The following is a 15,906-nucleotide window of genomic DNA, read 5'->3' as shown; positions in this document are numbered from 1 at the left end:
GCAAAATAGGACCTGTTGCTGCTGCATACGTTTCTGGATGGTACAAGGCCCTGAAATCTAATCATAGAATCAGAATATCAGGGTTAGAAGGGACCTCAGGAGGTCATCTAGTCCAACCCCCTGCTCAAAGCAGGACCAATCCTCAACTAAACCATTCCAGCCAGGGCTTTGTCAAGCCGGGCCTTAAAAAACTCTAAGGAAGGAGATTACACCACCTCCCTAGGTAACCCATTCCAGTGCTTCACCACCCTCGTAGTGAAAAAGTTTTTCCCATTATCCAACCTAAACCTCCCCCACTGCAACTTGAAACCATTACTACTTGTTCTGTCATCTGCTACTGCTGAGAACAGTCTAGCTCCATCCTCTCTGGAACCCCCTTTCAGGTAGTTGAAAGCAGCTATCAAATCCCCCCTCATTCTTCTCTTCCGCAGACTAAACAATCCCAGTTCCCTTAGCCTCTCCTCATAAATCTTGTGCTCCCGACCCCAATCATTTTTGTTGCCCTCCGTTGGACTCTTTCCAATTTTTCCACATCCTTCTTGTAGTGTGAGGCCCAAAACTGGACACAGTACTCCAGATGAGGCCTCACCAATGTTGAATAGAGGGGAATGATCACGTCCCTCGGTCTGCTGGCAATGCTCCTACTTATACAGCCCAAAATGCCGTTAGCCTTCTTGGCAACAAGGGCACACTGTTGACTCATATCCAGCTTCTCATCCACTGTAACTCCTAGGTCCTTTCCTGCCGAACTGCTGCCGAGGCATTCAGTTCCTAGTCTGCAGCGGTGCATGGGATTCTTCAGTCCTAAGTGCAGGACTCCGCACTTGTCCTTGTTGACCCTCATCAGATTTCTTTTGGCCCAATCCTCTAACTTGTCTAGGTCCCTCTGTATCCTATCCCTACTCTCCAGTGTATCTACCACTCCTCCCAGTTTTGTGTCATCTGCAAACTTGCTGAGGGTACGGTCCATGCCATCCTCCAGATCATTAATTAAGATACTGAACAAAACCGGCCCCAAGACTGACCCTTGGGACACTCTGCTTGTTACTGGCTGCCAACTAGACATGGAGCCATTGATCACTACCCATTGAGCCCAACAATCTAGCCAACTTTCTATCCACCTTATAGTCCATTCATTCAGCCCATACTTCTTTAACTTGCTGGCAAGAATACTGTGGGAGACTGTATCAAAAGCTTTGCTAAAGTCAAGAAATAATACGTTCACTGCTTTCCCATCATCCACAGAGCCAGTGTCTCGTCATAGAAGGCAATTAGGTAGTCAGGCAGGACTTGCCCTTGCTGAATCCGTGCTGACTGTTCCTGTTCACTTTCCTCTCTTCTAAGTGCTTCAGAATTGATTCCTTGAGGACCTGCTCCATGATTTTTCTGGGGACTGAGGTGAGGCTGACTGGCCTGTAGTTCCCCGGATTCTGCTTCTTCCCTTTTTTAAAGATGGGCACTACATTAGCCTTTTTCCAGTCGTCTGGGACCTCCCCCGATCATCATGAGTTTTCAAAAATAATGGTCAATGGCTCTGCAATCACATCCGCCAACTCCTTTAGCACTCTCGGATGCAGCATATCTGACCCCATGGACCTGTACTCGTCCAGCTTTTCTAAATAGTCCTGAAACCACTTCTTTCCTCACAGAGGGCTGGTCACCTCCTCCCCATGCTGTGCTGCCCAGTGCAGCAGTCTGGGAGCTGACCTTGTTCGTGAAGACAGAGGCAAAAAAAGCATTGAGTACATTAGCTTTTGCCACATCCTCTGTCACTAGGTTGCTTCCCCCATTCAGTAAGGGGCCCACACGTTCCTTGGCTTTCTTCTTGTTGCCAACATACCTAATGTAAACACATTAACCCTCACGGGGCACATCACTATACAAAAAAAGTTGTCTGTGCCTGTAGTGGGGTGGCTTCCCCACTCCCATAAGCAGGGGGTTCAAAGCAGCCAAGGTAGGCTAATTGAGGGAAGCAGCCACAGCTGTGGCCAGCTCAATTGGGGCCCAGCTGGCCCGGATAAGAGGGCTGTGGGCCAGACGCTGGAGAAGTCTCACTCTAGCCCTGGAGTGGGAGGGGGTGCAAGATACCTGAACTGGAGCAGTGCTGAGGAAGGGCAAGGGGAGCTGGGGAGCTCCAGCCTGGTAAACCCCCAGGCTGCAGGCCTTGATGAAGGCCCATGAAAAGCTACTGGGGCTGCAGAGGGGCAGCCCGGGGATAGGCAAAGGCAGCAGGTCCTAACCCCTTGCCAATGATGAGTGGCCATGACAGACTGCAGTCTGCCCCAGTGGGTGGGGGCTAGATGACGACTGGCAGTAGCCACTCAGGCCAGGTGGGTTTAGAGGGTTGGGGGTAGACATAGTAACCGTAGCGACTCTATGCTGACATAACTTGAGTTAGGCTCGAGGCACTGGAACTGGCCTTACTGCGCCCAACAGCCTCAGGAACAAAGAGGCACATAACAAAATCATTTATTTATTAAAATTTCTTGACTGGAAGGTGTATAACTCATGATTTTAGAATTCTTGTGGTTGTAGATATGTTGTCATATTTTGAAAGGCAAAACTAGGAATGGGTTGAACAGAGAATTTGATCAGTCCCTCAGGCTAAGTACACTGGCTATTAGCCAAGATAATCAGGGATGCAGGCCCATGCTCTGCGTGTCCCAAAACCGTGCTTTGACTGCCAGATGCTGGGAGTGGACAGTGGGATGGTTTGCTGAGTCATTGCCTGGTCTGATCATTCCCTTAGAAGCACCTGGCATTGGCCACGATCACAAGACAGGATACTAGATTAGGCCGACTATTAGTCTGACCCATGATGGCAGTTCTAATTTTCTGCAGAAATTACAATAGATTTTTTTTTCCAGGGAGAAAGATGTTATAGGAGATAGTATACTGCCTTTATTGAATATTTGAGAATCAAGTTGTACACAATGGCATGCGGAAAAACACTAAGGGCTAGACTTAGAGGCAAAATAACAGTTGCAAAAATGCAATCCCCATTGGTGGATTGGCTCAAAACAAAGTTTTGACACTAGGCCAGAAATTCAGTGAGCTCTAAAATGAGAAGAAAAAATTAAATTTAAAAATTCAGGGAATCCCAGCAGCAGATAAGACAACTGGGGAAACTGTGAGGAGACTCTATGCAATCAGATACAGTGATAAGGGATTCTTTGTTTCTGAGGGGATAGATGTAAAATGTTTCACTGAATTAAGTCTCAGGGATTATCTACACTGGCAAGTTAAAGCACTCTAACTTGCTGGCTCAGGAGTGTGAAAAATCACCCCCCCCTCCCCAAGCGCAGCAAGTTTGAACACTTTAAAACGCTAGTGTGGACAGGCGCGGCTCCCAGTGCTCAGAGCTAATCCCTTTGTTGAGGTGGATTACCAGGAGCACGAGCACCCTCAGTAGTGCTTTGAACTTTGTAGTGCAGACATAACCTCAGTTAGATAAGACAAAGAGGAGCTGCATTGACTAGGCATTGGGATGCCTGTGCCTTTAAGAACCCAGCCCTGGGAAGCCGATGCTTAGAGATGCTGTCTGTGAGAGGGGAAGTAAAAAAAAGCCTCTTTGCCCCCCACCATTTTTGCAAACACTGGTGTCTCCGTCCCACTGGGGTACCTGTTACTTCCTGTGCCAGGTTTTGCCTTCTGTCAGCACCTCACACCGAGCTTAACTCCTGCTCCTCCCGCCCGCCCTGATTTTGCCTTTTAGTCCCTCTCCTAATGCTGCCTCCAGCTGCTTGACCCCCCGACCAGTAAATTTCCACCCCCTGCTCCAATTCACCCCCTTCGCCACTTTTTAAGCCCCATCAAAAGCAGTCTGCAGAATCTTTGGCTAATAAGGGCAGGGTGAAGAGCAGTGGCTTCAGTACACAGTAAGTAGCACATTACTACGGAGAGCACTTTACTACACTACACCGCGGACGCAGGGCTCCTCCTGTGGAGCCTGTCGGATTAATGGGAGAGGGAAGGGAGGAGCAGGGGAAGCAGAATCCAGCTGAAGCTCGCAGGGAAAGAATGGACAGTACAGTGGCAAACTGTAAATTTTGGTACCAGGGTTTTGCCCTCCTCCTGGCAGTGCCCCACTTTCAAACTTGAACAGGGTACAAGTGAGCCTTGAAGTTTAGTGCGTGGGAGGGAGGGACATAGCGCCAAGAGCTTATGAGACAGACCTGTCCTCTAAAAATAAGTAATAGAGAAGATGGCCAATGGGAGGCCAGGGCCATGCGAGGCTTTGGGACATAATTTTTTACACTGCAGTAAAAATTTCAGTGATAAAAGGAATAGACTTTTTAAGGTTAAATATTATTGACAATGGCAACCTTTTGCTCTAGGCTTACCCGCTCTTCAGTTAGTCTAAAATGCTGCCAAAAACACTCATACTTTGCCTTGCCTGCTACTGCCTCCAAATCTACAACAAAGTTAAACTCCTTGTTTGGGCTTTAAGGCCCTGCAGAGCTTTGCTCCCACCTCTCTCTCTCATATCCTTCTTTCACCACTTTTGCTCTACCCAAGACCTGAGACTACCCAAATTCTTAGTTTTATTCCCGTCTTCAGGCCTCTTTTGATGTAACCTTAAGCAACCCATTCCATCATATTTCTATCCCTTTCCTCCAAATACCTTTTGAAAACGCACTTCCCCCAAAAAGGCCAGGCTGAAAATCCTCAGGTTATAATCGGATTACAGGGATACTAACAAAATGTCGTCAAAACAATAAAAAGCAGCACAAGTAAATGTTGATCTCCACCCTCTATATACTGGCTTTGATCAGTGATATTTAGACCTCAGAGGTTCAGGAGCCAAATTAGCAATTAACATTACCCATAAGAGCCACAGTAGTGTGAATTCATTGTTTCATTTACTATACATTCATATTTAAATAGTAAGATGGGGAAAATATGTAGAGTGAATATACATACACACACACACATATATATATATATATACACACACATATATATATATATATACACACACATATATATATATATATATACACACATACACACACACACACACACACATATATATACACACACACACACAGCAAAATGATGGACCAAGTATTATTTTATCAAATACAATTGGTTACCGTAGTAAAAGTATCCTGATTGTTTAATAATTAAATTACACAACGTTTTACTATCAGTGCTGCAGACAGCTGCACAAGACACACTGAAGAGCTACTTGAGGCTCGGGAGCCTCAGTGCTTTAGATCGTGGCTTTCTGGTGGAGGGACTTTTGCTTTGCAGACAGATGTGAAGACACCAGGCTAACACTGTTTGTTGTTATTCAATCAGGAGCTTACATAAGGAGAACTTTTAGAGAAGTATTTTCAAAAAAGTATTTATTGAATTTTCCACATTTAACTTGTTATTTTAGCTAATTAAAAATACAAGACTCACGTAGTTTCCAACAAGTGCTAGGTGACGTGTTCAGAAATACAAGCGTCCTCACATTACTCCATGACAATGACAGCTTATAAAGTTAAGAAAATAGGGAAAAACATTGGTTCATTTGAAAAGGAAGGAGCTTAGTACAGTCATCAGATGTAGGTGAAAAACCTCAAACCAGTTGAAATTAAAGGGGCAGAAGAGAAATTGTACAGGTACTTCTGTGAGGAGCGGTGGTGGTCATTTAAGACTTGTGCTCCAGATGAAGGTGTTGCCTTTGTAACTAATTCAGAATCTAGAAAGTTAGGATTAAATACTGGGGACTCAGTACTTCAGGCAACGTTACAGCATCTGAGCAATGCATAAACTTTCAAATGTCAGATGCTTTCCACATATGGTTTTGGAGAGGTGAACGTTATTTAAAGATTATATTGCAGTAGTGCCCAGATGCCCCAATGAGTACCCTCATTTTACTAAGCATTGTACAGACACATGGTCCCTGCCGTGAAAAGCATAAAGGCTCAGATGTACCAGATGTTCCATCCTTTAACAAAATGGATCTCAAATGTGAAATGACTCCACACTTCAAAACATATCTAATATTCAGACCAGTTTAACCCCACTTCTTGGGCTTCTTCATTCAAAAAGGTGCTTTAGAATACAGTAGAAGCTCCTCAGTCATTCCCTTCCCCAGTGAGCCGCAGAACAGCATTGACTGAAACATCAAAATTTCTTCTATGAATGTTTACTCTGGATATTTACTCAAAATTTTATAGAAAATAAAGGCCAACCACACAGTATGTAATGGTAAGGCTGTCTAACAAGACAACATTAATGCTGTCTTAATGCACACCAATAGTTTCAGTACTGAATAATCAGGATGCCTCATAATACTGATGCACAAAAACCCATCAGTACTCTAACTGAATTGTGAAATTTTGAAGAAGACAGTTGTATTTCAATGAAGTGGAACTATTCCCATTTTGGTCATAATGCTGTCTCTCAACAATGAGAGAAAAGAAAGAGTATACACTACAAAATACTGCACTCTTATTTTCTACGTGCGATTTCTAGAGCTGTGCTAATTGATTTTTCAGCTCACTGGTAGTCCTGAAAAAAACACATTCTGTGTAGAACAAAATGTTTCATGCAACTCAACCCAAATTTTTTTGTTTTGATTCAGTTTAGGTTGTTCTTTTTTTCAAATAAACCTGAAGGAAATTTCAGAACAGTTTTTAGTAAAACAAAACAACAAAACAAAACACACTGACTTCCACAATTTTTTATTTTATTTTTTTGTTTCCTGGCCAAAGCACTTTGGTAAATTCAACTCAAATTTGTAAAATGTTTGGGTTGACCGAAAATTTTGCTCAGCTCGAGCAAATGTATTGCTGTGTTTGCTTATGTTGTACTGAGGATTCATATCAATGGAAACCTTTTAGCACAATCTAGAATTCTTAAGTTTTACAAAGGGGCAAAATTCCTATCTTGTTATTCATGCTGAGAGAAATTAATCCTTAAATTTGAGTGCTCCTCTGAGGAAAATGGGTTCAGTATCTTTTAAAAAGTGCGGTATAACAGATGGAAGCATAGTTCTTCAGAAAGCTCCTAGGATCTGCTCATAGAACTAAAAACCTCCAGAAAATGACCTGCATCCACATGGATAATTCAGTACTAGAGTTCTAATAGGAACTTTATAAAACATCAGTAAAAACATACTAGCTGCCAACTACTTATTGGCCACCTCTATAAAGGAGATTAAGAGGTCATATACTTTTAATCAACATTTTACAAACAATAATTTGTGTTCCTGACAGACTACAGTTAAGCCATTTTCTAACAGCAGAATATACACGCTGAAGCTCCATCCACAAAGAATGTGGAGATGTTAATCTGAAATTGAAGAAAAGTTTTATCCTTGAGCATGGATCTGCTGTTGTGACTCCATAAAGCTTAAATTGACCCGGTTTAAATCACTTCCCCACCTCCTTTTTGCTTCCTAGAAATCCTATTTAAATCTCTTATGCTATTTCTCACTAGAGAATTTTCCAGCGAATTGGAGATTAACTGGCCAAAACTTGGCAAATGAGAGCTTTTATACTTTGTGGAGATAGATTTTTGGATAATCATCTCAAAAAGGCTCTATTAACTCCAAAATCGATCTTACTCACCTAATCTTAATGAAAACTAAACCTTTACAAAATTTAAAAAGTCTGAAGCAAAAAATTTCAAACTTTGTCAATGCATCACTAATCCTTATAAAGTCTGTGATGCTCAGTTAGCACAAATAGCTTTGCTGACATTTGTTCAACTGCAGTAAGCAACAGTGTTTTACTAATTTACTGTCTAGAATGTAGTCTGCAATACATAATTCCACAGAAAATACCGTCTCTTTCCCTTGATCACTGAAAACAAAAGCAAGTCACAGACCAGAAAATATATCAAGAAGGGGTTTAAGGCTGTGAATACAAATTACAAAATTTTTAAAGTAACACTATAGTTATGTGTTTGGAGGCCAGTAAATTCCAAATTTAAAAAGGAACATTTTAAAAACCCGGGTGCTTCATGATCAGGGTTTCAAATTGACTAACTTTGGCTGTGTCTCAGTGCTAACCCTTAGTCTAGCCAACATCTTTGCACCTAGCCACCATGCAATATTACTACTGTACTTCTAATGGAATATCAGCTACAAACCCTTGCTTACCATACAGGGTAAATTTTTCAGAAGGGCTCAGATGACATAGGAGCCAAAATCCCATTGATTTTCAACAACACAAACTTCTAAATTCTTAAGTCACTTTTGAAAATTTTACCTCTTGTAAACACAAGTCTACAAACATCTTATATCCATCACCATGGGCCATCAGCCCAAATAAGATCACCTCCACTTCAAACATATTGATAGCAGCAAAATAAAGTTGCTAACATTTTGCTGCCACATACTTTATATTCCAGAAACACACTGAGCAAGTCAGCCCAAGTTATATAATTACGGCAATGCCTCTTTATTTGCCTCGACAGAACTCAGAATCCACACCCGTAGAAAACTATTCCTGCATCTCCTGCTGAAAGGAAAATTCACATTACAAGACAACACAAATCCAAGTCTCCTGTCAGTAAATCATGGGACAGTGTACAGCAAGTGGGTGGGAATACTGGTTGAAAATGAAAGTTGAAGTCTTAGCTGTAAATCTTTCCTGTTTTTAAATAGAGATTATGACTTTCCAATAAAGTTTGTCATTATTATATTTTAATTCCATCACAGATATGTCATTAAGAATATATAAAAGTTTTAGACCATCAGAATTGTTTGACATCTGCCTGCTGTTATTGATGCTGCTGTTTCAGCAAGTATTGGCATTTTGTTGATCCTTCAGACTGATCCAGCTGCTGGGAAATGAGTTGAGACTAGTATTTACAGCCTACCACTGAAATGCATGATAAAGTGTTTTTTTTTATTTGAACTACTGATCGGCAAAGTCTTTGGATTTTAAAAGAAATTTGGCAATTGAAATTAAACAGAAGTTCTTATTTTGAAGCTGCCTTTGTGTTTCAGTGGTGAGCTGCATTTTCTCTCATCAAACAATCATAATGGTAGCTTTAGAGCATTTACTATGTGAAGTGATTTTTTTTTTTTAAATAGTCAGCTGTTTGTAGATGTAGCCTTTGGAATCTCATTGCAATACAGCAGGATTTGGTTTCTAGTATAATACCCCATGTACAATGTTTGAGAAAGTCCCAGAATTCATTTAAAATAGCTTTTTAAAAACCATGCACTTGAATACTTCATCATTAAAAGTGAGGGATTGGGTGGGAGGAAAGATTCTTCACAGCAATTGCCAACTTGGTTCCCAAGCTATGTTGCTTTAGAAGGCAGTAGAATTATGAAAATGAACATTTCTATTTATACACAAGCTTATAGAGAAATAGCAAGTGACTATGGATCAGTGTGTGCATACATTTTACAGTAAGTATTAATGCAACATTAAGATTGAGAATCAAGTACTCATTTGTCAGGTAATACAGAGCTGAAGTTGAAAATTCAACCTTGTTGGGTACCTCATGCAGCTATAATTGAAGTCTAAAATGTAGGCTTCAGAGAAGTGTGTTTATTATCCTTCACCAGTGCCTGGTGCATGAAGTTTAACAAGCAGCAGATTTAAAAAAAAAAATAAAATCTGTATCTAGTCTTTGCTTCCCGGTTTTTGCTGGGATTCTCATAGAAGTCCCAGAATACTAAATCCTCAGTGTGTTGGGGCGAGGGAAGTCTGAGTCTTAACAAAAGTTTCTCCTGCAATTTGTTAGACATTTGAGTTTAATTGAGGAGAAAATTTTATTTGGGTTGCATAGAACTCGTTTTTCAACACCTAATCACATTTTACTTCCTTTGCATCTCTGCTACCATAAACCAATTAATGCTCCAGTGTAGAGGATCAGTCAGAAAAACAGCATAGACAAAACTTGACTTTTTTTACACATGAAAAAGCAGGGAGAAAAAAATACCTCTCAGACTTCCTTTAATCACACAACGTAGAAGAAAGGTACAAACCTTTCCACCCTTTAGAAGTCACTTTAAAATTACTGAACATTTGGTCAAGTACAAAATACAGTATGAACTAGGTTTTCTACACAACATATGTACTGTTTGAACTGCTGTTTAAGATTCTTGGCATGCAGCTTTTGTAGAGGTAAGAGGAAAGGAGAAGCAAGCATGGGGTTAAAGGAAGCAATGAGGAAGATGGAGAAAGAATGTCTATAGCCAGTAGAAATTCTACCAACGTTTTTCTATTTGAAACATCTTTAGCTATTGTGTTCTCCACTACATACAACAAATGACATCTTTCAATAATCTGAGAGACTGATTTAACTGTATCACACTATATCAATGCAAGTCAACTGTCAGACCCTACTTCTAGAAGAACTGCTTTTGGTAGAAGTCATCTTTATCTGAAGAAAAAAATCTGAAATGAGATGGTGATCCCTTCTTATTCTCCAGGCTTTTTCGAGATCTAAATCTATTCAGCTTTAAGGCCCGAAAAATGAAATCAAAGATTCCCTATTTGCATGCATGCATACACCTTGTACTTGGCCAGTATTGGAATTTTATTTTCCAGGCTGGGGAAGGTTTCAGCTAATAAGCTGGAGTTGATATAACTTGAAAAATAGAACGAGGAATAGAAGTGATAGCACCTAGCACTTATGTAGCTGTTTTCATTTGTAGATCTCAAAAAGCTTTAGAAAAAAAAAAGGTGAGTATCATATCCATTTTACAAGTGAGGAAATGGAGGTATAAGATGAAGTAACTTGCTCAAGGTTGTCCATCAGGTCCTAGCTCCAGAAGGAAGTATCTTCATTTAGGTTCTTTGCTTTCAGACCAAAATAGAAGCCTTACAAAAATGCACACAGGGCAACTTCAAAATAAGGTCGCCTATTTAGGCAGACGACATAGCATATTAATCTGCACAAACTGTTGGAGACAGATGCTGACCTAAGCAAAATATGTATGCCTTGAGACAGATTTCCCTGAATCATGCATGTTAAACAGATCTCTGTTAAGTTCAGATGCACACTACTGGCCTGACCTGGCATCAGAATTAGCTAGTACTGCACCTATGCATAGTTGATTAGAGACGGCGAGGAGTCTGCAAGGATCCAAAGGTTAGTAAGTCCCAGTTGTATGATTAGCCTATGAGTGTTATACCTCACTGATGAGTAACCATCTAGTTGAAACCTGTCTTACTTTTGTAAGTATACCGGATTTATTTTGATTGTGTGTAAGACCTGTGATACTACTACTGTTTCCAAGAATATACTGTTTAGAAGTGTGGAATATCATCAGATGGGGATTTTTGATTTTATTATTAGGACAAAAGTAGTGAGCACTGCAGTAAAAACAGAAATGAAAATATTTAAATGCTTGTTTCAATGTCACTTAAATGTTTAACTTCTGAATGGATTTATTTGCATACACCAATAGGCAAAATAGGCATGATTACCAAATAGAAGATTTTAAAAGTTCGACATGTTTTCATTACATGATTCACCCAGAACATAGTATAATTTAGCTATGCTAATAGAACCTACGAAAGTCAATTTATGTGCCCAAGAACACCAAGTGAAAACGTGTAGACATCTTGAATAACCACAGCAAAAAACCAGACTCATTACATTCTTTAAAGTGAATTTAGTGCTTGTGAGAAGTGCCAGATAACACTGGAGATGGAAGATCTCCATCTACAAAGTAAAGGCAGTGCAAGATTTTCCACACCTCCTCTCCAGGGTACTTCAATCTTGGCCTGAATGGATAACTTTTATGGTTGAAAGGACAGTTCAGCTCCATGCCCAGGCAATTCTTTGTGTGTCTGCTGAGACTGAACAGAGGTTCAGTTAGTGCCAACTGACACTCATCCAAGAGTAACAAGACAGAGCTCATTTCACATAGATCACTGACTAGACAGCTTTTATCTACTAAACACCTGAGCAGAATTTAAACTAGTGACCTAATGGTGAAAAGCTCATTATGCTATTAGTCATTTGAACTATTTAGTCCCCAGTATGGCTTAACTAGGCTAAAAGGTGGTAGCCAATAAGCTGAAATTCACAGAGCTACAAATCTGTACGTTGAAGAAAAACGAAGACAAACCAAAGCTCAAACTCATTCTGGGAGTGTAAATGAGTTCTACTTGTATTAGATACATAATCATTTTTGTTCATCTTCACATTTATGAGACACAACTGCACTATGTGAACACTAGCATATAAAAATCATTAGGTTTCTAAATCACTCAGGAAATGTATTAACTATTTACAGCAAAAAACATTCATCATGCACTTTACAAAATAACGACAGCACTCATTTATGGCCTTGTCTATCTGCAAAAGAATTCATTTTGCAGGTAAACATAATAAAATATTGCTCAAAACGTCATAAAAATATATTATCTCTTTCCTTTAACATTTTAGGTATATAAATATTTTACTGAAGAACATGCATCATTTAGATAATTGCAAGAACGCCTCCTATAAACATACGGTTCTTTGACATTTAGCAGTATAAAATGATTACATGGTAAAGTAGCTATTGAAGTCAAGAATTAAACCCGAGATTTGCAAACCAATACTGTAGAGAACAGTCCCTTGTGTACAAGTCCAGAGATATATCAAGGCACCTTTTATAACAGGTTACATAATAAAGGCTAATGAATGCATTGTAACTGCAGAAAAGAGCATCATTCCACCTGCACAGTCTTCAGTCTTGTCTGGACACCAAACTTACTGTTCACTTTTCTGTTCTTGTTTCCCATCAAGCTCTTGGTCAATTCTGTTTAATAAAAAATGTTAGAATATAAATTACAACTTCAGTAGTGTGTTACTTTCTATAATAGGCAAAAAAGCTGATCTTAATAGGAGAATTGAAGTTTTTATATAGAAAAGGTTTTTAGTAAGTATCATTCAACTGTTAAAAACAAACATCAGTGAAGTGGGTTCAGTTACAGCAAAATGTTAAAGATCCACCTTGTTATTGCCCCCTAAAATTATAGATTTTAAAGATGGTTAAGAAGTGTTTTCAAGCAACAACTGATATGGTATTTGGAAGAAAAGTATTAGGAAAATGAAATATCCAATTTGGCCATGTTGCAAGAGAAGCAGGTTAGTCGTCCATTTATTAATAAAGCGTGACTAGGATGTAAGCCTATAAGACATACAATAAAATGAGAGATGGTTTTAAGAACAGAACGCAGTTTATATTCTAGAACTTGAGCCTATCAAACCTGTAAACAATGGGTTTGGTGGTGTTTTTAGAACAGTTATATTAAATGTTAAGCTGAAAGAACAGTGTGGTTGTGCCAACACTGTTTACTACATACATTTTTAAAGTTTCACAGAATTGTTTTCTAAACAGTTATTACAAATAACATGCATTGTATTGATCTGTGCTATTCTGAAATAAGTTGTATGCAATTAGTTACTATACATAGTTAGATTTATTACAAATATGGAATGCATTCTTTGTATCTAGTCTGTGTATGCAGGATAGCAGATAGCAACTTTAGAGTCACTCGGGTAAAATATGTGCTATTCAGCTAGAATGCAGTGTGGTCTAGCGCACTGAACATGGTACTGTGTAGACCTTAATTCTAGTCCTGGCCCCGAGCACTGACTCTTTGGGGAAGTAATTTAATATCCATTCCTCTTAGCTTTCCCTGTGCAAGATGAGGATAATGATTGGTTACGGGGGTTTTTTGTTTGTTGTTTTTCAGGGGAGGAAGCCTCCAGGCCTATATGCATCCTCTTGCTTAATCAACTGGTGAGTGAAGGAATCTACATCAACAATTTCTGCAAAATTTAAGATGGCTTTTTAGTGAAGTTTCTGGCTCTTATGGCTGCTAGGAGAACCTCTGAAGTGTGAACTGACATGTTCTGTCCAGCTGAGTGTGCAGCCAGCTTCAGTCTACTGTTTCTCATGACAGTCCCAAAAAGTGGAATGAGGTTAACAAGACTCAGGCAAGTTTCTGCCTACAGGATTCTGAACAGCAGTTGTGAAACAGACAAGAACACTGCCAGTTTCACTATGTTGCAACTAGGGAAAAAGATGAACAGTGAAAGTACTTACAGGAAAATGACTAAAAAAGGCTTGGGAAAGAGTAGAGTAGCAAAAACACCCTTCTTACTCTCCATCAGCCAAGAGGCTCTGAAGTTGAGGATGAGAAAAAGCTCCTTCCAAGCAGCTAGAAAGGGACAACAGTATTTAAATCCATCAGCCAGAGACCCACAAAAGAGAACAAGGTGCCATCCTTGCTTATGAATCCCAGTGCCCTCTCTGTTCCCAACAACTGGGGCAGAGTTATTGGCTTCTCACCAGGCCATTGTCCACTGACATGTCTGGTGTGTGGGGGCATTCATCTTTCATGCTGCCTAAGCCTAGTTCACTTAGTTCTCTGGCTAGTAAATACCTAATAAGTTTTTCATGCCCAGACTGAGCTTTCCTTTGAGCTTTATGAAATAAAAGTGCTATGTAAGCACTAAACGCTTCAATTTCAATTATTACAGGCAGAATTAAGTCACATACTATGATCAAATATTTTTCCCTTCCAATTTAGTTTTTGGATATATCTGGTTTGTGTTAGTATTTATGAGTACATTTTACCAACATTCCTGGCTCATTTTAGAAGAACCTATCAATGGATTTAGAATTCTAGATCCAAATACTGCAAACACTTACATGCTTAACTTTACATAATCAGCAGTCAATTCTTCAGTGAGACCACTTCTGTACATAAAATTATTTTTTTGCAGGACTGCAATCCAATCTGTAGTACCCCTGGCGCGTAGCCAATTCTGGGTCTCAAACTGTCAGCCAGGCAACATTTATCAGGATGTTAACAAATGATAAACAGGGCATCGGTTAAAGCCAACTCTGCGTTTCAAATACTCAAATCAATGTGTGTGTGCAGAAAGATGGTCACCTAACGCTTCTGAGAGATTTGTGTTTTTCATCTCTGCACACTACTAGCTACATAGTACCAAATACATTGTTGCAATGGAAGTTTCCAAAAAAAAATCATCTCTCCAAAGTTTATTTACATGTACTAAACTGCATTCTAAAATCAATGCAATAAGGGTAGAGGTTCCATAAATAAACCAACATAAAGGAAATGTTGAACATAATGCATTGCCTAAAACACCCAGTGACTTCATTTAAGACTGTGATTGTACTTTTGTCACAGAATAACTCTTCTGGCTTAATCTAATGGCTCAACTGCTTCAAATTTTACTTAAAGCGATTACTTTTTCAGAAGAGCTTTTATTGTACATGCTTACTACATTTATAGCATAATCTGATGGGGGGGAGGGGGGAGTCCTCTCTTCCCTAGCCATTTGCTCTTTCACTTTTGCAACAAATAAATGGTTTAACTGACTAAGACTGTTCTCTGATGTTGACATAGTCTTTGGTGAATGCAGTAAAAAAGGATCCACAGCTCCAATGCTATGGTAGTAATACACGCAATAGCCGAGAGCCATATTTTCATGTATTTAATATTTTATTGTTTGGGATGAATATTCTGCACCAAAAGTGATGGGGAAGGGACGAGGGGGGGACGACGGAGACTTTCATTTGGCTGTTTCGGATAGTAAATAAAACACTGAAATCTGAAGAAACAGGGTTTAGAAACTGCACGGCAGTACCTGAAAGTGTTGCTCTTTACTTGCACAGTATGTTACTCTGCAACACTTCTCAATCCAGTAGCAGAGTAGATCATCTATTTATGTGATCTCTGTTTCTTTTAAAAGCGAGTTAAATAATTCCCAAAGGAAATGATGTACATCAAGTGTAACAGGATACTGGCAACTTTAAACCAAAAGCATCCACAATGATGTCTGAAGAATTTTTCATTACTGTTATTACAGTTAACTCCCATGATTATTATAACAGACTATGGGGGAAAAGTACTTGTGTTGTCAAATACACAAAGTAAACACTATCTAGTTAGTTCCATTTTTACTCCG

The 15,906-nt window shown here is 39.6% G+C and overlaps 1 protein-coding gene across 7 annotated transcripts in view; it reads right to left on the bottom strand.

Moving 5' to 3' along the window:
* Nucleotides 1-7,402: 7,402 nt before the first annotated feature.
* The window catches only part of BNIP2 (BCL2 interacting protein 2), a 34,103-nt gene continuing 25,599 nt past the window's right edge, over nucleotides 7,403-15,906 (bottom strand). For all 7 annotated transcript variants that reach the window (XM_073303649.2, XM_073303645.2, XM_073303648.2 and 4 more), the window contains one exon: nucleotides 7,403-12,718. In XM_073303649.2, the coding sequence (XP_073159750.1) occupies nucleotides 12,670-12,718 (49 nt within the window). In that variant the 3' untranslated portion in view covers nucleotides 7,403-12,669. The remainder of the gene's footprint in view (nucleotides 12,719-15,906) is intronic.

This window comes from Lepidochelys kempii, chromosome 10 (genome assembly GCF_965140285.1).
Source record: "Lepidochelys kempii isolate rLepKem1 chromosome 10, rLepKem1.hap1, whole genome shotgun sequence".
NCBI lineage: Eukaryota > Metazoa > Chordata > Testudines > Cheloniidae > Lepidochelys > Lepidochelys kempii.
Note: the sequence above shows the minus strand (reverse complement) of the source record. Positions and strands in the feature narration are given on the sequence as shown.